The sequence below is a fragment of the Chiloscyllium plagiosum genome, chromosome 24 (genome assembly GCF_004010195.1).
Source record: "Chiloscyllium plagiosum isolate BGI_BamShark_2017 chromosome 24, ASM401019v2, whole genome shotgun sequence".
Classification (NCBI taxonomy): domain Eukaryota; kingdom Metazoa; phylum Chordata; class Chondrichthyes; order Orectolobiformes; family Hemiscylliidae; genus Chiloscyllium; species Chiloscyllium plagiosum.
In genome coordinates this window covers 52,507,216-52,530,216 of record NC_057733.1, presented here as the reverse complement: position 1 = coordinate 52,530,216, position 23,001 = coordinate 52,507,216, and the positions used below count along the sequence as shown (strand labels likewise).

The following is a 23,001-nucleotide window of genomic DNA, read 5'->3' as shown; positions in this document are numbered from 1 at the left end:
TTATGGATAAGATCTTGCTATAAATGTGACTGAATCCAAAATACATTACACACAAACATATAAAACACATTCATTACAAACCACAAACACATTGCATGCAAAATACAAAACAGGAGAGGCTGCTTCACAATTTGATAAGATCGCAACTGTTCAGTATTTGGGAATGTGGAATTTAAAACACCTAAAAACCAATAACACTTGATTCTCCTGCCTAATAAGAATCCATACAACTCTGTCTTAAAAATATTTAATAACCCTGCATTGTGTTGTGATGTTCTTCAGTGAAGGAATCTACCATCATGACATCTGGCCTACATGTAACTGTAGACTCAAAGCAATGTAGACACTTTTTAACTGCCTCCAGGGCAATTGGGGATGGGCTACAAATGCTGGCCCAGCCAGTGATTCCCTCATCCCATGAACAAATTAAGTATATATATAATGTCCTAACCCCAAGAGCATGGGCTGGTACATTGCACAGTATCTGTTTTATGTGACACTTATCAAATGTCTTTCGGATTCCATCAATTGGTTTTTCTTTAACCCATACTGGAATACCATAACCTTAACCTTAAACACCCACACTGTTCATTTCATCCTGAAAGAAGTTTAATACGTTTGATGAACATAATTCCCTTCTAGAAATGTAGGAATTAGGCATAAGGCATTAGCCCATTGAATTTGCTTTTCCAGTCTCTTAACCCATGCCTTGCTGAAAAACAATGTGCTCTGACCAGGTAAAAGCCCAGGATTTCTGGGTGAGTCGTCAAGATTTCAACAATAACATACTGGAGGTGAAACATAAAACTGGAACTGATCGATGGCTGGTGATCAAGAAGATTCTAGATGCAAGGAAGGCAAGTTATTCACATTTAAACAATTTGTCCTGCCCTGCCATGTCATGGATTCATAGAAATACACAGCATGGAAACAGACCCTTCTGTCCAACTCATCCGTGCTGACCAGACATCCTAAATAAATCTGTGTACAGTGATAACAGCTAATAAAGAATTGACGCTCGTTGTTGTGGTTCTGTTCGCCGAGCTGGGAATTTGTGTTGCAGACGTTTCGTCCCCTGTCTAGGTGACATCCTCAGTGCTTGGGAGCCTCCTGTGAAGTGCTTCTGTGATCTTTCCTCTGCCATTTGTAGTGGTTTGAATCTGCTGCTTCCGGTTGTCAGTTCCTCCAAATGGCGGAGGAAAGATCACAGAAGCGCTTCACAGGAGGCTCCCAAACACTGAGGACGTCACCTAGACAGGGGACGAAACGTCTGCAACACAAATTCCCAGCTCGGCGAACAAAACCACAACAAAGATGATTGTACAAGATGATTAGGGGTTTAGATAGGGTTGACCATGAGAACCTTTTTCCACGTATGGAGTCAGCTATTACGAGGGGGCATAGCTTTAAATTAAGGGGTGGTAGGTATAGGACAGATGTTAGGGGTAGATTCTTTACTCAGCAAGTCGTGAGTTCATGGAATGCCCTGCCAGTAGCAGTGGTGGACTCTCCCTCTTTCTGGGCATTTAAACAGGCATTGGTTAGGCATATGGAGGATAGTGGGCTAGTGTAGGTTAGGTGGGCTTGGATCGGCGCAACATCGAGGGCCAAAGGGCCTGTACTGCGCTGTATTTTTCTATGTTCTATGTTCTAAAGAGCACCCGAGCTACAAATCTTCTCACAAACTTTGAATTGACGCTCTTCTTTGTGAGGAGTACTTTGTAACATTACTTTCCTGCTTTTTATTAAGGTGGGGTGTAGTCTATATGTATCTGACGTTGGGCCAGATTGCAGTGTTTTTACCTTGGTGATGAGATTCAGGTTGTAGCTGATAACACCATAAGACATAATTGCGGAAGTCAGGCCAATTGGCCCATTGAGTCCACTCTGTCATTTAATCATGGCTGATGGGCATTTCAACTCCACTTACCCGCACTCTCCCCGTATCCCTTAATTCCTTGTGAGATCAAGAATTTATCAATCTCTGCTTGAAGACATTTAATGTTCCGGTCTCCACTGCGCTCCGTGGCAATGAATTCCACAGGCCCACCACTCTCTGGCTGAAGAAATGTCTCCTCATTTCCATTCTAAATTGACCCCCTCTAATTCTAAGGCTGTGCCCACGGGTCCTAGTATCCCTGCCTGACGGAAACAATTTCCCAGCGTCCACCCTTTCTAAGCCATGCATTATCCTGTAAGTTTCTATTAGATCTCTCCTCAATCTTCTAAACTGTAATGAATATAATCCCAGGATGCTCAGCTGTTCATCATATGTTAGGTCTACCATTCCAGGGATCATCCGTATGAATCTCCACTGGGCATGTTCCAGTACCAGCATGTCCTTCCTGAGGTGTGGGGCCCAGAATTGGACAGCACATATCAAAGGCACTTGTTTAGTGGGGAGTTGGTGGGTTTTTAAAACTGTGCTTCTTATTTAACCCTTTGGTTTTACTTGGCCAACACACATAGCCAGCAAATCTATTAGCACCAGTAGTATGGAAAAGGTGGTGGACGCTATAGTACGCTATAGTACTGCATTTGACAATGAGAAGCAATGCAATGTGTGCCAACAGATCAGTTAACTATTGGCTGTAAGAGTCAAAGAGTGTGGTGCTGGAAAAGCACAGCTGGTCAGGTAGTATCCGAGGAGCATGAGAGTTGATGTTTCAAGGATTCCTGATGAAGGGTTTATGCTTGAAACATTGACTCCTGTTCCTAGATGCTGCCTGACCGTCTGTGCTTTTCCAGCACTACACTTTGTGACTCCAGCATCTGTAGTCCTCACTTTCTCCTAACTACTGGCTATCCTGGAATGCCCTATCTCTGTATACAGATTTTGCCAATTGCATTAGTTGTAAATAATTATTTTGCACATATACAGTGTAGGAGATGGTGGTTTCAAATCTACTTTCACTATCTTATGCTCTGCGTTTTGAAATCTCGGTTTTTATTACCTGGGCAAAGTTCAGATAGAGGTTAGTATCTGTCCCACTGGAAAGAGTGGAAGACTTTGGAGATCTGGAAGCTGATCTTTCAGCTTAGGTCAAAACTGGGAAGTATTTGGAAACTGTTACTCTGCAATAATGGAGTCCATTTCCTGTTGGAACACAAGACTGAGGAAGCAGAGTATACTGTTTGTAGAGTCCTATTGAACGAAGCAATTTTAAAGTGAAGCAGGGTCATGCAGAATGGGAATAGATCCTTCGGTCAAACCAGTCTATGCCAACCATAATCCCAAACTAAACTAGTTCCACCTGCCTGCTCCTGGCCCATATGCCTCCAAACCTTTCCTGTTCACACACTTACATGGAAATATCTCTCAGTGCTTTGAAATTGAATGTTGTATGTTTGCAGATTAAAGACAATGTGGAACTCACTGAGTTGGCTCTTGCCTTCAAACTTAACACAGAGAAGCAGAAACTGGCTGTCAGATGCCTGCCAGAGAAACAGCCTGTGTTTGCCTTTTTACCTCTCAGGAGTTTCGGTTTCCGCTTTATAATACAAGGTATTTGTTTCATTTTAATTTTTACCAAGGCTTATCTGCCAGAGTTTTCCCATGTCTCCTAAAGCATCCATTTAAGATGCCACAGAATTTATAGAGCAAATTCATTGATACTACACTCAAAGAGATTCCAAATCAAGGGAGAGACTTTAGTTTGACAGCCCTATTTTTGATCTTCATTCATAAAGTCATAGAAATGGAAACAGACCCTTTGGTTCAACTCATCCATGCCGACCAGATATCACTATCAGACCTCCTCGTCAGGAGTGAAGGCTTGGTGAATTTATCGATACATCTTTAAAGTCTCAAACTGGCTTATACAAATCCAGATTTGAATTCTATTGTAGGTCTATCTTACAGGAAAAGTGAGCACAATATTGTAATCTGTCTCTAGGGAACACATTTAAAAAGCCCTGACAGGTTACATTTGCAAGTGGCTTGGAAAGAATTAAATCATTTTTGCTTACAAAATCTTTTAACGGGTAATACACAAGTACTTCCCAGCCAGTGAGTTACATCTGAGATGCTATCACTGTTATACACATCCAGAATTCAAGTAGCTAGTGAGCTGAATGCTTGATTAATCTGTTTTCAGTGCAGGGGGACTTAGCCAGGATAATTCCCCTACTGCTTCTCCAGCATGTCATGAGATACTTTATGTTCAGCTGATCAATTTAACATCTCATCAATATCTACCATCTCCAATAATGCAGCATTGTTTCAGTAATGCATTGAGGTTCCAGCCTAGACTGTTTTCAAGTCCTGAAACTGTGATCTGACTTTGTGTAACCACCTGAGACATTCCTTCAGTGATTGGTGTGAAATCTTTAACTGTTGCTAATGTTGAGAAGGAAACAGCAGGACAGGTTCAAGTGATATCTGTGTATAGAGATTGAATCAGTGAAATAAATCTATGCCCAGATTGAACTAGTATTAACTATAATAGCATCATTGACAGTACATTTTAAGAGGCAAAAGTGAGGAGTGCAGATGCTGGAGATCAGAGTCTAGATTAGAGTGGTGCTGGAAAAGCACAGCAGGTCAGGCAGCGTCTGAGGAGCAGGAAAATAGATGTTTCAGGCAAAAGCCCTTCATCAGAAATGAACATTTTAAGAGACAATTTTCCAAGATTGCAAAGGAATGCCTCAAAAAAGAAAGTTTTGGGATTGAGAATCCTCATAAATTGATTGTAAATCACTGATCCCTAAACAACTCCATAAACATTGGTGTTTCTATTTCTAAATGCAAGTAGATAAACCAAAAATTATTTTAATAACCAAGTACAGAATGTTTATAATTCCAAATTAGATTAGATTTTGATCAGTTATTTTAAAGCTAGTGTTTAGAGTTGGTACATTGTGTGTAATACCAAACTGGTTTCCACAATGGAGAAACCTAGACCACTCCAAGCTGCCTTAGAGACAGAGTTGTTTTTAGGTTATTTTCAGGTACTGCTTGTATTATGCCTGGCTGGTTAGCTGTAGTGTGATACAGGAGGCTGAGGGTGGTGAGGAGAGAAAATATACTTTTTTTCTAAAATGAATAACTTACCATTATCTTAATGTGACCAGTTTTCTTTCTGTTTTGTGCATCCTGTCTGTTAAAGTGCATGTAGCCTGATGTGAATTACTAAAGGCGACCAACTTGGCCACAGTCTGCATAACTAAGAGGGACCATCTCATCATTCAGAGTGATCAATGATTTCAGATTGGAGACTACAGTGTGACTGGCTCCACCAATTTCTATTGCTTGGCCTTGTACGATTTTTAAAACTTTGAAAAATCTTTCTCTTTCTTTATCCCAGGTGACTTTGATATTCCTTCCTCCCGTGAAGATATTGACCGTGACAGTTTGTGGAATCAGTGGCTGCGTTGTGAAATCCCACAGCTGTTTCTGGAAGCGATGGAAACATTCAAAGTAATTACTGAATTTTTTGGTTTTTTAAATGACGTAGTGTTTAGACTTAAAATGTTGAAATTTGGAACTGATGAACTTTATATTGATAATAAATAGTAACTCATGGTACTAGGTTTGAGTTAGCCCAAACTAGTCCAATGCCTTTATAGGGGGACAGGCGACTAGTCCAATGCCTTTATAGGGGGACAGGCTACGTGGTGTTTGTTTAGTATAAGTCTAGTTTTTTTTTGTAGTCATAAAATTCAATGCAAAAAAAGACTTTACACTTATATCCACTTTCTGAAACTTCCATGACATCCCAAAGATATTTCATAACCTGTAATGTACTCTCTGGAAGGGTTCTATGCAAATTCACAACCATGTGATAATGACCAGATAATATACTGATGTTGTTTGAGAGTTAACTCTTGACCCAAGACTCAGGAGGAAGTTCGTTGCTCTTCATGCAATTGAATCTTTTGCATCACCCAACTGTGTGTAGACATGCTCTTGGTCCATTATCTCATCTGAAAGGCAGCACATTTGACAGCACAGCACTCCCATGGTACCACTTATGTTTTGTTGTTTAGTTTCTGGAGTAGTACTGTGTATGATTCTCTATCCCAGGAGTGATTGTCATAATCACACACGAATTGGATGTAGCCAAGAGTAGCCACAAATATGGCTGCTGTGAAATATCATGTTATCCTGGTTAAGCACAACTGAAGACACATGTTACCTGAACTGATACTGACATTGAGCACTAACAAGGAAACTCAAATCTGACTCACTTCCTCTTGAATACTCAGATATATCAATTTTTTATTAATTAAATCTTTATGAATTAAAACTGAGATACAATTACTTCTTAAAGCACATTTATATCTCTCATCATGCCTTTATACAAAATGTCACATCATTTTTGATTTTGGTATATTTTAAAATTAACTCACAGTATAGTTTTGTAAGTGCAAGCCTGCAAAGAAAAATCAATGAGTGAAATTGTTTTGTAAAAGGTGAGAAACCTTTGGCGTGTTCAATTGAGATATTCAAGAGGGCATTTGATGTTTCTATTTTAAAAACCAGGAAATTGGCACTGAGTTAAATACTGAGAGATCGTGTGCAGACATAGTGGGCTGAATGGCCTCCCTCAGTCCCATAATGTTGTGTGATTCTGTAAGGCGGTATCTTCAGATTAAGAAGGATTTCACTTGATTTGGTGATTCTAGGTGTGTTTGTGGATCTGCCCTTGGGCTAATGAATGAAAGTATTTGGGATTTAAATGTGTATTCTTTTAAACGGCTGATGTTATATTGATTCATGTGTCGTAAAGTATATTGTATACGTATTCGCAGGGAGATTTTTATTTTATTTCTGCTGGTAACTTAGATGGTTCCAATGTGGTTACACCATTTTTTGTTAATGTTCTAAACAGAACCATCCGAATTTTAAAGGACTAGAAGGTCTCTGCCATTTTCTGCAGTTTCTTCCACTACCAGATGAGATTTTAGATTTCTTTCAACCTGTTGCCGGGCAGATTATTCAGCTCCTTAAAGCACAGACCTGTTTACCCACAATAGAAAACAAAGGTAGGAAGATTTCTTCATGCATATATTCAGTCTGTACGTTGAATTAATACCTTATTAAGATTCAAGGAGAGCTTCCCATGGAAATGGTGTGATTGAATAGTGGTTTTTAAAATTAATTTGTGCAGCTGATCCCTGTGAACTGACTGAAATGGATTAAAAATATCGCTTCATGCCACATTTGGAATAAATACACTTGAAAGATGAAAAGAGCTCAGGTACAAATAGCAATGCTGTTTTCTAGAAAATCCTTCAGAGTCGGAGCTTTTACAGCATGAAAAGAGGCCCTTCAGCCCATTGTGTTGGTGCCAGTCACCAAATATCCATCTATTCTGCTGCCATTTCCAGCACTTGAGTATAGCCTTGTATACTGTGCCATTACAAAGTGCTCATCAGAATGGTTTTTAGATTTTTAGATTTAGATTAGATTACAGTGTGGAAACAGGCCCTTTGGCCCAACAAGTCCACACCGACCCGCCAAAGCGAAACCCACCCATACCCCTACATTTACCCCTTACCTAACACTATGGGCAATTTAGCGTGGCCAATTCACCTGACCCTGCACATCTTTGGATGGTGGGAGGAAACCGGAGCACCCGGAGGAAACCCACGCAGACACGGGGAGAATGTGCAAACTCCACACAGTCCGTCGCCTGAGGCGGGAATTGAACCCGGGTCTCTGACGCTGTGAGGCAGCAGTGCTAACCACTGTGCCACCGTGCCGCCCACATTCTTAATTATCTTGAGAGTTCCTGCTTCTACCACTTTCAGGCAGTGAATTCCAGATACCCAGACACATTCTGGGTGAAAATATTTTGCCCTCAAATCCCCTCTAAACCTCCTGCCCCTTAACTTAAAACTGTTCCCCGTGATTGTTGATACATATACTAAGGGGAAATGTTTCTCCCTATCTACCCTGTCTACGTCCCTCAGAACTTTGTGTACCTCCATCAGTTGACCTTCAGCCTTCCCTGCTCAAAGGGAAACAACTCTAGTTTATTTAGAATAAAACAAAGAATTGCGGATGATGGAAATCTGAAATAAAGTAGAAATAACTGGAGAAATTCAGCAGGTCTGGCAGTATCCGAGGAGAGAAAACAGAGTTAACGCTTCCAGTGAGTCTGCATCAGAAATGGGTTTGTCAGAACAGTTCTGAAGAAGTGCCACTAGACTGGAAACATTGACTCTGTTTTCTCTCCGCAGATGCTGCTGGACCTACTGAGTTTCACCAGCAGATTCTGTTTTAGTTCCCAGCCTATCCAGTCTCACTTCATAGCCGAATCACTCCGGTCCATGGAACATGGTGGTGAATCTCCTCTGCATCCCTGCAGTGTAGTCACATCCTTCCTAATGTGTGGCAACCACGAGATTATCACAAAGTCCTGCCTTCTCATGCTCACTCCCTGCCTGAGTTGTGGTGACTCTTGAGGTTAAATCACCACCAGCCGTCTCCCACTAATGGGAGAATAGGACTATGGTGGTATGGGACAATGGTCACATGGTTACCAGACTGCACATTGTACTTCAGCTGTGGCCTAACTGATGTTCTGTACAGCTCCATTATAATTTGTTCACTCTTGTATTCAATACCCTGATTAACAAAGGTAAGCATCCCATTGCTGCTTTAACCACCTTCATCCTCCTGCCTCCCTACTTTAAAGGATTTATGGATATGCAGAGCAAGGTCTCTCTGATCCTCTGTCCTTCCTAGGGTCCAGCCATTTATCGTGTACTCCCTTGCCTTGTTAATCCTCCTTAAATGCATCACCTCGCACTTTTCATTGAATTCCATTTGTCACTGTTCAGCCTGTCTGTCCAGCCCGACTTGTTTAAATGTTTGATTTTAGGACTGATGGATTTGTTAATATCCTGCAAACCAGAGCACACTATCTAGATCAAAGTTCACTTTGCAGCTAATGGAAGCCATTTCTTTTTCCAACCCTCCTCCCTCCTGTTTCCCTCCCACACTCGATAATTAGAAACTAGGAACAGTTGTAAACAGTTCTTACAGGCAACATGAGATCCATTGTGGTTCCCTGATTTATCCATTTCTTATTGATTTAATGTTATTAATAAAGGCACTGTCTTCAATCTGAAATTAATTCCTAATGCTTAATGGGTAGATATAAAACATCACTTGTAAACCTATACAAGAGGGTTCATGACAAACATTACATGGTTTGGGGAACCAGTGACTGGCTGCTTGCCACTCTCTGTAGTCGTTAAGTTAACCGTGTCTCCATTTTTGTCGTTGCAGATGGCAAGATTGAATACAGATTACCTTCTCAAACGGCTATAACACATGATGCCTTGGTACGAGAAGTGATCACCCCAGAGCTCCTTCAGAAACACCTGAATCTGGCTTACCTGAACCCAGTGCTTCAGTCTGCACTCAACCCTGCCCTGGTCTCTGCCCTGGGGATACACAAACTCAGCAGTGCTGATATTATTGCAGTCACCAAAGCCATTGCAAAGGAACTAACACAGACTAACTCTGCTTTCGATGGTAATAAACCTGTCCTTTTTATTAGTTGCGCTATATTTTCACAAGTTACTCAGAAGTTGTAGCTCCAAAACAATAGTGCATTGTACTATATTTAATATCAACTAGCAAATCACAGCATGGTAGCGAATTACTGACATTTTCAGGCTGCCTTCAGTTTGCTGAGATGCTTTGCGGCATGCACCTCAGGTACTTTTCCATGCTTCCACAGACACATTGCAACGGATCTGTGGTCAAAGGTGTATGTCTGGAGGGAATGCCAGCCAGCACCTTTGTGTTCTAGAGAAAAAAAATTCACTGAAATAAATGTGGAATGTAAAGCTAAGTTCAGTAATGGTGGCATGACACCATTAGTTGTTGTATAAGAAAAACCCATCTGGTCCATTAATGTCTATTTGGAGAAGGATATCCACTGCCCTTACCAGCCCTGGCCTCTATGTGACTCTAGGTTATCAGCAATGTAGTTGACTCTTAACTGTCCTCTGAGCTGAAGGGCAGTTAGGGATGTGGTACAGACGCTGGCCCCAGTGAATGATTAAAGAAAAATGTGGAATCTTTATCAACTTTGATGATCCTGGATGTGCTGAACTCTTTTGTCACTGATTTGAGAAAATTCTGTTACTGACCAAAAATATTATGATGATTCTATAGTTTTATAACTTGTGGAAATTTGTACTTTTTACATAAATTGCCAGTTACTTTTAAAAAAACATAAAGTACTTGGACACAAGGGTTTCTCTGTGGACTTGACTGGATAGTTTACCATGGTTATTGTATTTAATTAGCTCATTCACATAAGCTGTACAAATCTAACGAAACAAGTCACGTATCCTCTTGGCATTGTGAAAAGCCAAGACCCAAGTGCAGGCCACCAGCAAGTTTTCACATTTGGGAAGTAAAGTTCAGAAAATTTAAATGTGTTGAACTTATGGCTATTTTTTGAGGAAAATAAATTTCATTGGGGAATCTAAGAAGCTCCTTAGCTTCAAGGTTCTGTAAAATTCAAAGGGGAAGAATTAAGAAGTTTAGAAGTAGCTCGATTATATAAAGTTGCTGTTTTCCTCTTCCCTGATGTGGGATGAAATCAGGTTTTGGGAGGGTGGAAGAATGTAAATTTTGACTCTGATTTTACTTCAGATTTAAATTTTTCTTTTACAATTCATTGATCAGATGATGACATGAAAAAGATTGCAAAATTGCTGGTGTGTAACTATCGCAGCCTCGATCAAGAATATGGGAACACTGAACAACTCTTGGATGATCTGAAATCAGTTCCAATCATTCCTCTTGCTGATGGAAGGATGGTGTCACTCAAAGGTCAAGCCATATTTTTCCCTCTTTACGATGAAGAGAATGAACAATTTGTAAACCGCGTGCAAGGTGAGGATGGCTTGTGTTGCTCCAAATTAAAGATCTAATGCCAAGACATGGCTTAATGGAGTATCATTTTAGAGAGCTCGGTTTTACCAAGACTTTGTTCTGCTGCTGTTTGCAATTTCCCTCAATCCACTCCTGCCCATGCCATAGCAAAGGACTCCAGAGTGGTTTGATGGGATGGGTGACCCCCATTAGTTAACTGTTTGATGCAGGGTACCGAGCACAGTAAAGGGTTAATTGTTGTCCTTGTCCCCTTCCTGCTAAGCCTGAGCATCTCTGCTGTTCTGCTGCTCCACTTCAAACGGCGTCTGCTAAATGCAGAACATATTCTGTTGGCCCTTGCCATCAGCTTAATAGCAGGCTACCTATCCTCTTAAAAGGAGGCTGAGGTGTATTTTGGAATTTATTGGCTGTCAGCCAACTTCTCCTTGTGCCGAAGTGCCTAGTATGGTACTATCATTGTTACAGCCCTAGAACTACCAAACTGAGGCACACCCTCCTCATTCCTGAAGAAGGGCTCATGCCCGAAACGTCGATGCTCCTGCTCCTTGGATGCTGCCTGGCCTGCTACGCTTTTCCAGCAACACATTTTTAAGCGCTGATCCCCAGCATCTGCAGCCCTCACTTTCTCCTGAGGATACTAAATCCTGTTTTCCCAGGGCTGAGAGTGCATTTAAACTTGGCAACAGCTTTTAAAGTAAGGTTGGGTTGTAGGTTCAGAATCACCGATCCCTGTCTTCTCTGTATTACTGTGGATTCCTTTTGAGATGGTCTGTAATTTAAAATTGATCTTAATCACAGCTCTCTGTTTTTCTAATTAGGTATTCAGGAGCTATATCGGGATCTAAAGACCATCCATCCCAATGTGCTTACCTGCCTTGACAATTTGGGTAACTCGCAGATTCGCAAACTTCTGGAAAGGATGGATGTTTATTATCTTAAACCAGACAAAGTCATGTTCGAGTACATTCTACCCACCTTGAAGGAGCAAAAATGGAAGGTAAACTTTTCCAATTCAACGCTGTCACATTTAGTGCAGAAGTGTCTGCTGTGCGAGTCATATTTTCATCACTGAATGTAGAACCTTGAATCCATACAGTGTGGAAGCAGGCCATTTGGCCCATCAAGTCCACACCGACCCTCTGAAGAGCATCCCATTAAAACACCCACCATCCTGTAACCCTGCATTCCCCATGGCTAACCCACCTCGCCTGCACATCCCTGGACACTATCGGCTATTTAGCATGGCCAATCCAGCTAACCTACACATCTTTCGACTCTGGGAGGAAACCAGAGCCCCTGGAGCAAACCCACGCAGACACGGAGAGAAAGTGCAAACCCCACGCAGATAGTCGCCCGAGGTTGGAATCGAACCCGGGTTCCTGGTGCTGTGAGGCAGCAATGCTAACCATTGTCTTCTGCTCCACCATGAGCTGAGTCCTTGGCACCTCTGTGAAGCTGAAAAATCCTGTTAACACATTAGGTATCGTGTTTGACTCCAAGATATGATTCTGACTATATATTGTCTCATCCCAAGGCTGCCTAATTTCACCTCTGTGATATGACCCAAGTCTTCCCTGTCTTGGTGCACCTACATCCAGATTTTTGATACCTCTGGACCTGGCTTTTCAATTACAGCCATGGCCAGCCTCACCTCCCAGAAACTCAAGAATCGACGTTTCAGGCATAAGCCCTTCTTCAGGAATGAGGAAAGTTTGTCCAGCAGGCTAAGATACCTTTTATCTTAGCCTGCTGGAAGCCTCCTCCCTACCTTTTATCTTAGCCTGCTGGAAGCCCTCCTCCCTACCTTTTATCTTAGCCTGCTGGAGCCCTCCTCCCTACCTTTTATCTTAGCCTGCTGGACAAACTTTCCTCATTCCTGAAGAAAGGCATATGCCCGAAACGTCGATTCTCCTGTTCCCTGGATGCTGCCTGACCTGCTGCGCTTTTCCAGCAACACATTTTCAGCTCTGATCTCCAGCATCTGCAGACCTCACTTTCTCCTCCCAGAAACTCAAACTCCACAAAAGCGTTTGATGCTGGTATCCAAACCTTGTTGACCTATTTTGGCTCCCTAAGCAACATCTCAATTTTAAAATAACCTTATTTCACATTAACCTATGATCTCACCCCTCCCTATATCTGTAGCCCTCCGATAACTCTGCTCCTCCAGTTCTGGTCTTTTGAGTAACTCCTGAGTTTGGTCACATTGGTGGTCATTGTTTTGGATTTCCTTTCTAAGCTCTTTGTGAAGCAATTAATTATTACCTGAAAGGTGCTGCTAAGTATGTTGTTTTAATACTCTTGGAAACAAACTAAATCATGACAGTAATTTAGTTTGACAGTAATTTGGATGTAATTTTGACAGTAATTTGACAGTAATTTGGATGATTGATCATTGGGGCATGAGGGATGTTTTCACACAGTGTATATCTTTACTGAAATGGGGTGAATGTCATTTTGATGTTATTGGCCCCAAAATCTGATGTTGGTTTTAACCTCCAGATTGTTCACTTTATGTATTTTTTTTCTCCTCCCCTCTCTATCATTGACTTTTTCCAGGAGAAGTCTCAAGGTGTTGTGGTCAGCTACAGCATCTTCCTCAAAATGCACTGTCAGGATAATGAGCTACAGCAGTTTAGACCCTACATTCCAGTGCTTACCAACAAGGGCTTTGTCTGTCCAGTACACGTTAATGTCAACTTTACATGTAACTACAAGAATGCCATTAATTTACCGGTGGACCTTCCAGGTAAAAACAAAGTTGGGGAGGTGGGAATGGGGACAATAAATAGATATTAGATACTGGGATGTGTTACAGCAAATAAGTGCCATTACGCAAGGTTGATTCTGAACTGTCAGATAGAATAATAAAATAAATTCTGTATTCAGTGTTGGTTAACAGTGAATTTGACTTGTTAGGCTTAGCGCTGAGTACATTATAAATGAATCTTTCATATAATCGATGCATTTCTGTCTCCCTTGTGTGGTCTGTTTGCTGCCTCTAGTCTGTCTAGGGGAGACAGGCAGGTGACTTATGAAGTGGTTGTCTATGCTAGCAGCAGAGAGGTGGAATTGCTTTCTCTCCTTTTCCCAGCATGAAGAGGTGCTTGGTGCCTCCTTGTGGTCAGTATCTGACAATGCTGCTACAAAACCAGCCCAGCTCATTGGGGATTACAATGGAACTCCAATAGGGCACAAATCTCTTGAGACATTATTTAACATTAAACAAAATCTGTACAGTGTGAGGGGTGGTGACAAGTTAACATAAAACTCTTGTTTCTACAATGTGTTGTAATTATATTTTTGCATGTTCAGGTGTTGACTGGGTACTATTGGACTCATGCTACCTGCGGACAGATAATGATTCTGAAGGATGGAGGATGTATTTCAGTTCCCTTGGTGTTCAGGATTTGTTTGTTTTTCAAAAGAAAAAACGTACCTTTACAAAACAGGAACTGGTTAGTTAAACTTATTATTAATCTTATTTTAATTGTGGTATGTACCCAAACTTGACAGAGTTTACATACACAGTGTGTATTTACAGAAACAGGCTGTTCAGCCCATTTGATCTGTGACAATGTTTGAGCTCCACACAAACCACTTCTCACTTCTCTTCATCCCACCCAGTCCATTTTGACTGCTGCTGCTTTTGTTTGTGAGTCGCTACCCCTTTGCAATCTTCGTCAGCTTTCCCTTGATGACTGAGTAGGTAAAGCTGTTTCCTGGTGATATATTGACTGGTTTGTCCCAGTCGGGAGTGTGGGGCTGGAAAAGCACAGCAGGTCAGTCAGCATCCGAGGAGCAGGAGACTCGACTTGAATTTTATCTGACATCCTGATGAAGGGCTTATACCCGAAACGTCGATTCTCCTGCTCCTCGGATGCTGCCTGACCTGCTGTGCTTTTCCAGCACCACTCTCTCGACTCTGATCTCCAGCATCTGCAGTCCTCATTTTCTCCTGGGTGGTCCCAGTCCTGGCCCCTGAACTGTAGCACTGACAGGCAAGGGGCCTGAGTATCTTTACAATGAAGAGCTGGGAAAATGGATTCTTATCAGCAATGTAGGCTAAAGTTGCGTTATGTTGATGGATTTTATAAATTTCCAGCTGAAGTAATTTTTCTTTTACGTGTTTGTAGGTATCTAGCCCATGGGCACAAATCTGTGAATTGTGGCCCAGCACAGCAGATAATACATATATTGTGGAAGATTATGTCTGTGAGGAGCTTCACACCCTCTTGACTACAGAGGTTCTGTCTGATCAAATGAAATTCCAACAGAGGATAAACCTGCTCAAACTTTTTGACAGAAACTGGGACTCTGGGTAAGTTAACTGTGTGTGATTTGCCTTATATTTAAATCAAACTTAGATTTCTTTTTAAAATTGACTTCTTTCCTCCTCCCCGCATTGCTTGCTTCCTCCTTTCTCCTCTTTTTCTCTTCCTCCTTTATCCCACCCAAGGTTGTAGGACGTTGAGCAAACAACAGGTTCTGAGGAAGGGTCACTGGACTCACAACATTAACTTTGATTTCTGTCCATAGATGCTGCCAGACCTGCTGAGCATTTCCAGCAATTTCTGTTTTTGCTTCTGCTGTCTTTCAGTTCCTAACCTGTTTCCTGTCGAAGGGCTGGCGTGAAATGCCAAGGCAAATTGTGTCACCCTTCTTTGGGAATTCCTTCTCCTCAATGCCTGGCTGGAGCCAGTCATTTCTTGCATTATAGAGTCACAAGGGTAACACACTCTGCTCCTCCTGCTGCTGTGAACATTCTGTGCTAAACCGCTGAGGACTGGAGTTACATTTCTATGCCAAAATCAGAAATCATTTGTACTTTAACTCAGGCAATACATCATTGCATTGAGCCTGAGGCCCTGAAACAGGCTGTAGACTTTGTTCTGCTCCTTTTAATGTAACCCCATCAAACTTTCTCTTTTTTCCCCTCATGCAGTGATCTCACTTCCCTGTAAATACATTGAAAATATTTGCCTCATCTGTTCATGTAACAAGTTCCACTTAGTATGAATAAAGTTGATGAATAAGAACATTCATCGCGATAATGTATATACAGGGTAGTGGGAGTTTCTCATCTGTTATCACCTGCTATCCTGTGAAGTCTCTGTTTTTTTCCTTATGTTTTCATGGAAGTTCTAATGAACAGTCAGGCTGTTGCATAAGGCTTAAGAGAGGAATAAGAATCTCTTTTCTTCAGTGGTCGGCACGGTGGTTAACACTGTTGTCTCACAGCGCCAGCAGACCCGGGTTCAATTCCCGCCTCAAGCGACTGACTGTGTGGAGTTTGCACATTCTCCCTTGTTTGCGTGGGTTTCCTCCGGGTGCTCCGGTTTCCTTCCACAGTCCAAAAATGTGCAGGTTAGGTGAATTGACCATGCTAAATTGCCCGTAGTGTTAGGTGTAGGGGTAGGAGAATGGGTCTGGGTGGGTTACGGGTCGGCGTGGACTTGTTGGGCTGAAGGGCCTGTATCCACACTGTGGAAACACTGTTTCCACACTAATCTAATCTAAATGTAATTCTTACTGGGGAGGAACATGTCTGGCTTCCACAGTGAACTATTTTCAATATTCTCAAAGTTAACTTCTGTTAATTCTCTATTCCAGTTGCAGGTTGTCTCAGTACTGCACAGCTAGACTCTTGAACAGCCAGGATAAAATCCTAAAGAACGAAATTCATTCTTCTTTTGCAATGTATCTTGCAACTCTGTCATGGTTACCCACCGACAGTCCAGCTGAGAATGGCGCAGGATTTTGTACAGCATATCTACGTCCTAGTGAGGTGTACCTGAGATCAAACAATTTAATGGAACTATTAGCCAACCGCGTCAGCTATGTATCTTGCGATCTTCTTGAAAAGAGCACGTTTGCTGCTTTTACTGGTAAGTGCAAATGAAAAACCTTTGACTAACCATTTAGAATCTTTGAAAAGGGGTTGTGGTCAACCTTTTCTGATCGATTAGTGTGTAACTGATGGGTGCAAATTAAAAGTTATCAACCACTTGTGTTAGATGAGGTTCAGCTGGGGTATTAGCAGAAACTCATCCAAGATTCAAGTCCCTGATCAGTGTTCAGTATTCTTGTTGGAAAGTACACTTTTGTGTTAACGGTGAGCATAGTTGGGCGATTAGCATTTCCAACCAATTCCATGAGTTGGCCTCTCCCAAAACCCAGCATGTTTAAGACTGGTAAAATGGGAATTGTGGGGTTAAGTGAATGGAATTCCTTAATCGATATAGCAACGGGACTATATCTGCTGTCACTTTTCCCCTTGTAATGAAAGTCCCAGTCAAAACCATCCCAAATTTCTAGTAGAGTAATATTCATCAGCATAATCTGACCATCTTGTTAAATGTGCAGTTAACTAAGCTCACTGTATACGCATCCAACCTGAAAGCACCCTTAAAGTACCAATGCACCTATTGGGAACTGTGGTAATCTGTCTACTGTTGATACTCTGTTGGTGATATGGTAATGTTACTAGACTAGTCTGGTAACTAATCTGGGAGCGTTGCTTTAAAAACCCATCATGACAGCAAGTCGCTTTTAAAATCAGTTAAAGATCCGAAATGTAAAGCCAAATCTCTGATGGTGACAGCGACAGCCACCGTACATTATTGTTAAACCGTTCAGGGAAGGAAGTCTTCTGCCTTCATCTAGTTGGGTTTCCATGTGATTCGCAGCAATGTGGTTGCCTGTCTATAGCCCTCTGAAATGGCACTAGCAAACTACTCAATTCAGTCGAAGATGGGCAACGAATGTTGAACTTGCCAAAAACACCTACATCCCATGGGGAGGAAAAATAAAAGAAAAGGATGTGTGATGTAAGTGGTTAGTGTAAATCTTCGGCAATGCAGTGATTTACTGGGTCATTGGTAGTAATTCTAGTATTGGGGAGGGTTCACGTTTGTCGGTCAGAGTACAATCATTCGGTCTTTTCAAATAGTACAACATCCATATGTCAATGGTTCTTTATCATACTGACAAACTTATCCAACTTTGATCCTTAATACATAACCAGATGGGCCAATTCAGCAAATTATTGCTAATAACTTGGCCTGTATTTCTTGAAGAATCAGCAAACAGTATCTGAATTTCAGATTTTGTCTTTTATGACCTGCAGGATAGAATCTAACATCATTTCTGTTTCAATGGAGCAGCGTTCATTATGTTGTCTAACCTAATCCATACTTTACAAAGGCAAACATGTTGTGGATGCTGCAAATCAAATAAAAACAGAAAATGATAGACACATTCTTCAGTTTTGGTGACATTTGTAGTGAGAAAAACTAGAGTTAATGTTTCAGATCTGTGAACTGAAATGTCAACTCTGTTTCTCTCTCAACAGGACACATGCAGCATTTTCTGTTTTTTTTCCCCGTTTTACATGGCCTGTATAAATGTATTGTTATGACTAAGTGTTTTTCTTTTAAAAAGAGAAGATGCTCTTCTGCTCCAGTAATAACGCTGTCTGCCCTGTGGAGTGTTTCAATATTCTCTACTTTTCTCAGGTATTAAGACCTCCATTTCTGTGGACATGATGATCAACCACTTCAAATCGTGGTGTGTGAAGACGCCTACGAGTGGATCTGGTGATTTGGAAGGTGCAGAATTTCAGACATCAGCTGAGCACATACACAGAGTTTACGCTTACTTGGCAAGGAACTGCAGTGGGAGTCAGCTGACAGAACTGTTCAAACATTTCCCAGCCGTGTTTGTACCCAGCAGGTATCCACAACCCTATTGATTTTCAAATGTGTGCCTTGTAAAACTACCAGGGGGATGTGGAGGTTGCTAAAATGTTGGCATTCTGAGGGCCTTTTGTTCAGATTAAGCTTCTGTTGCTATCTTTAATTTTCACATTGCACTGCATTCCAGTTTGGATTTTGCTTGTCTTCTCCCAGTCACTTGGCCACAACTGGAAATATCCATGGTGACCCGCATAGGTTACTCCATGTTAGAGGAGATTACAGCTGTGTGTGTGTACTTATGTGCACTCGCTTGGGGTCGGGGGGATGCTGTTGAAGGTGCTGTCTTTCAGATACGATGTTGATTCAAAATCCCACTAATTCTCAGCTACGTGTAAAAGATCCCATTTCACTATTTGGGAGGAAGTTCTTCGTGTTCTGGGCAATAGCTGTCTCTCAGCAAAAATAAATTGTTGGAAGATTACCTCATCACTAAGCAGGTGAAAAGTTGCTGTGAATATATTGATTGGTGCATTTTGAAATGCAAACAGCATTTCAAAGACTTCCTTGGGTTGTGAAAGATGTTTTGATCAGGTGACCTGCTTCAAAGTCCCTTCGTCAATGACCTTGCGGGAGGCAGCTTGTGAGTGATTGTACTTTCTTTTGCGATATTAACTGCTGTGCAATTTGGAGTAAATAGTCAACTTTCTTTTGAAGCACTGAACCGATTTGTTCTGGAAATTTCTACCATTTGAAGGATGTGTTTTGGAGTGATCCAACTAGAATGTTCCAACGATATAAATATCAAACTGAGGACACAAATGGACCTCATCTGCTTGCACCTTTCTACCATCAATGGGACGATATGAAAGATCTATTTCAGAAGGTTTGTCTAAAACCATGCATGACAATTTATGTTCACCACATTTTCTCTAAATTTTATGGCCAAGGAATTTGAGCATGTCCATTATTGTGTGTGTGGTGGGGGGAGGGTTGTGGAGTGTTTAGGAACAAGCCACAGGTGAGGATCAAAGCTGTTTATCTTAGGCTTCAGGCTTATCACTCTTTTTTTTATATATTTGTGGGATGCAGCGTGTGCTGGTTGGGCCAACATTTGTTGCTTTCCCTTATTGCCCTTGGGAAGGTGGTAGTGAGCTGGCATCTACAGTTCATTCAGTGTAGGTGTACCCACAATGCCATTAGGAAGGGAGATTCAGGATCGTGACTCTGTGACAGTGAAGGAACAGCGATAGATTTCCGAGTCAGGATGGTGAAAGGAACTTGCAGGTGTTGGTGTTCCCATGTAACCGCCATAAAATACCAAGATGGAAGTGGTTATAGGTTTGGAAGGTGCTATCAAAGGAGCCTTGGTGAATTTTTGCAGTGCACCTTGTACATAGGGCACACTGCTGCTACTGAGCATATGTGCGTATAGTGCCAAGGCCACTGTTGGAATATTGCATGCAATTCTGGTCTCCTTCCTATCGGAAAGATGTTGTGAAACTTGAAAGGATTCAGAAAAGATTTACAAGGATGTTGTCACGGTTGGAAGATTTGAGCTACAGGGAGAGGTTGAACAAGCTGGGGCTGTTTTCCCTGGAGCGTCAGAGGCTGAGGGGTGACCTTATAGAGGTTTACAAAATTGTGAGGGGCATGGATAGGATAAATAGACAAAGTCTTTTCCCTGGGGTCAGGGAGTCCAGAACTAGAGGGCATAAGTTTAGGGTGAGAGGGGAAAGATACAAAAGAGACCTAAGGGGCAACTTTTTCACACACAGGGTGGTACATCTATGGAATGAACTGCCAAAGGATGTGATGGAGGCTGGTACAATTGCAACATTTAAGAGGCGTTTGGATGGGTATATGAATAGGAAGGGTTTGGAGGGATATGGGCTGGGTGCTGGCAGGTGGGACTAGATTGGGTTGGAATATCTGGTCAGCATGGACAGGTTGGACCGAAGGGTCTGTTTCCATGCTGTACATGTCTATGACTCTATGGCTTTAAATGCTTATTTTGCACTGATGCTTTGGACATCCTCATCATTGAGGATGGAGATATTTGTGGAGGCTCCTCCTCCGGTGAATTGTTTGATTGTCCATCAACATTCATGACTGGATGTGGCAGGATTATAAGGCGGAGATTTGATGTGTAGATTGTGGAATGGATTGATCTTTTCTGCATATGCTGTTTGGCAGGTACATAGTCCTGTTTGACAGCTTCGCCAGGTTGACACCTCATCTTCAGGTGTGCCTGCTGCTGCTCCTGGCCTGCCCTCCTGCACTCTCAACTGAACCAGAGTTGATCCCCTGGCTTGATGGTAATGGTTGATTGGGAGATATGCCGGGCCATGAGGTTACAGATTGTGTTGGAGTACAGTTCTGCTTCTGTTGATGGCCCACAGTGTCTCATGGATGCCCAGCATTGCTAAACCTGTTTAAAGTCTGTCCCGTGTAGCACAGTGATAGTGCCACACAACACGATGGAAGTTATTCTCAATGTGAAGGTGGGACCTTGTCTCCACAAGGACTGTGCGGTGGTCACTCTTAATGATATTGTCATGGACAGATCTGCAGCTGGCAAATCATTGAGGATGAGGGCAAGTACGTTTTTCCCTCTTGTTGGTTCCCTCACCACCTGCTGCAGACCCAATCTAGCAGCGATGTCTTTTAGGACCTGACCAGCTCGATCGGTTGTGCTGCTGTTGAGCCACTCTTGTTGGTGGACATTGAAATCCCCCACCCAGAGGACATTTGTGTCCTTGCCATCCTCAGAGCTTTTTCCAAGTGTTGCTCAACATAGAGGAGTACCCAGTCATCAGCCAAGGGAGGATGGTAAACGGTAATCACCAGGAGGTATCCTTGCCCATATTTAACCTGAAGCAATGAGACTCTGCGTGGTCCGGAGTCAATGTTAAAGACTCCTCGGGCACCTCCCTCCCAACTGTATCCCATTGTGCCACCACCTCTGCTGAGCCTGTCCTGCCAGTGGGACAGGACATTTCCGGGGATGGTGATGGTGGGTGTCTGGGACATTGTCAGGTATGATTCCACAAGTGTGACTATGTCAGACTGTTGTTTGACAGCTCTCCCAGTATTGGCGCTAGCCCCCAGATGTTAGTGAGGAGGACTTCACAGGATTGACAGGGCTGTTTCTGCCATTGTCTTTTCTGGTGCCAAGGTCAGTGTCAGGTGGCCTGTCCAGTTTTACACAACAGAGTGCCTTGCAAGGCCATTTCAGAGGCCACATTGCTGTGCATCTAGTGTCACATGTGGATAAAAACAGTGGGTTTTCTTCCCTAAAAAACATAGTAGACTTTTAATTTCAGACTCAAATTCCAAATTCCACCAGTTCCCCATGCAGGGATTCAAACCGGGTCCTCAGAGTGTTACCTGGGTGTCTCTATTACCAACCCAGTAGTACAAAACTCCCATACCATCTCCACCCCTGAATCAGGTAGAGTAGAAAATGAATAGAGAAAGATCAGGACATGTCATCGGAAAGACCTGGATCACAGAGGGTAAGGGTCGGTGGGACAGGTACTGTTAGTGTGGGTTGTAAAGAGTCAGATCTGGGAGCAGGAACATTTGAGTGAGGAGCCCTGGTTTGGAGATCTATTGGTGGGAGAATTGGGGGTTGGAAACAATGACTTTGAAAGTAGATGGTCATGAGTTCTTGTAGCGTAAAATGATTTTGTGAGATAGTAATTGCTAGATTGTCATTAAAAAGTCAGGAAAGGAGCCTCAGATCTCCATCCAGTCTGAGCTACATACATTTAACAAGCCATTGCTTTCTCAGGACAAGTAGGGATCAGCAATAAATGTGGCTCTGCTGGTCTGGCATACAAATACAATGTGAAATAGTCCAAAACTAAATTATTGCAAATGGAAATCTGAAATGAAATTAGTGTATACTGAAACCACTCAGTGAGATGGGCAACATCTGTAAAGAGAGAGGTTGATAGAAGAAATGAATGATAGGTCCCATCTAGGGAGGGTGACACAAGGGGCAGATAGTCAGGCAGATTGGTGCCTGGGAGATTGACATCTTTGGGGGAATTATGTTGTGGAGGGGAAACCCTTCCCTCTTTTACCCCAACTTTGAGGCTCTTGAGTACTCAGTTAAGAAACACTTCAGGACATCTCTGCATCACTGTCAGAATTAACTCTGTAGTTAGCAGGTAAGGCAGCTATCCTGACTAGTAAAACAGAGGGGTGTGTCTGCTGGGTTGAGGGGCAAGGGTGGTGGAATTGATCTGCCCCGCGTTTGGGTGATAGGGGTGGAGTGTCAGTTCAAAGCATCTCCCCTGTCAATGTTTCCAAACACGCCTGTCCCCACAAGCCTCCTCCTGTTACCTGCCCCTTCAGAGGGTACTGAAAATGTGTTGCTGGAAAAGCGCAGCAGGTCAGGTAGCATCCAAGGAACAGGAGAATCGACGTTTC

At 42.4% G+C, this 23,001-nt stretch overlaps 1 protein-coding gene across 6 annotated transcripts in view; it reads left to right on the top strand.

The window, feature by feature from the left end:
* Window positions 1-23,001, top strand: part of wu:fj29h11 (protein NO VEIN) — a 154,611-nt gene that overhangs the window by 91,264 nt on the left and 40,346 nt on the right. For all 6 annotated transcript variants that reach the window (XM_043715132.1, XM_043715131.1, XM_043715130.1 and 3 more), the window contains 13 exons: window positions 738-857; window positions 3,355-3,505; window positions 5,307-5,419; window positions 6,834-6,987; window positions 9,242-9,490; window positions 10,658-10,867; window positions 11,686-11,864; window positions 13,427-13,616; window positions 14,183-14,325; window positions 15,004-15,188; window positions 16,481-16,755; window positions 18,385-18,601; window positions 19,279-19,447. In XM_043715132.1, coding sequence (XP_043571067.1) covers window positions 738-857; window positions 3,355-3,505; window positions 5,307-5,419; window positions 6,834-6,987; window positions 9,242-9,490; window positions 10,658-10,867; window positions 11,686-11,864; window positions 13,427-13,616; window positions 14,183-14,325; window positions 15,004-15,188; window positions 16,481-16,755; window positions 18,385-18,601; window positions 19,279-19,447 — 2,355 coding nt within the window. The remainder of the gene's footprint in view (window positions 1-737; window positions 858-3,354; window positions 3,506-5,306; window positions 5,420-6,833; window positions 6,988-9,241; window positions 9,491-10,657; window positions 10,868-11,685; window positions 11,865-13,426; window positions 13,617-14,182; window positions 14,326-15,003; window positions 15,189-16,480; window positions 16,756-18,384; window positions 18,602-19,278; window positions 19,448-23,001) is intronic.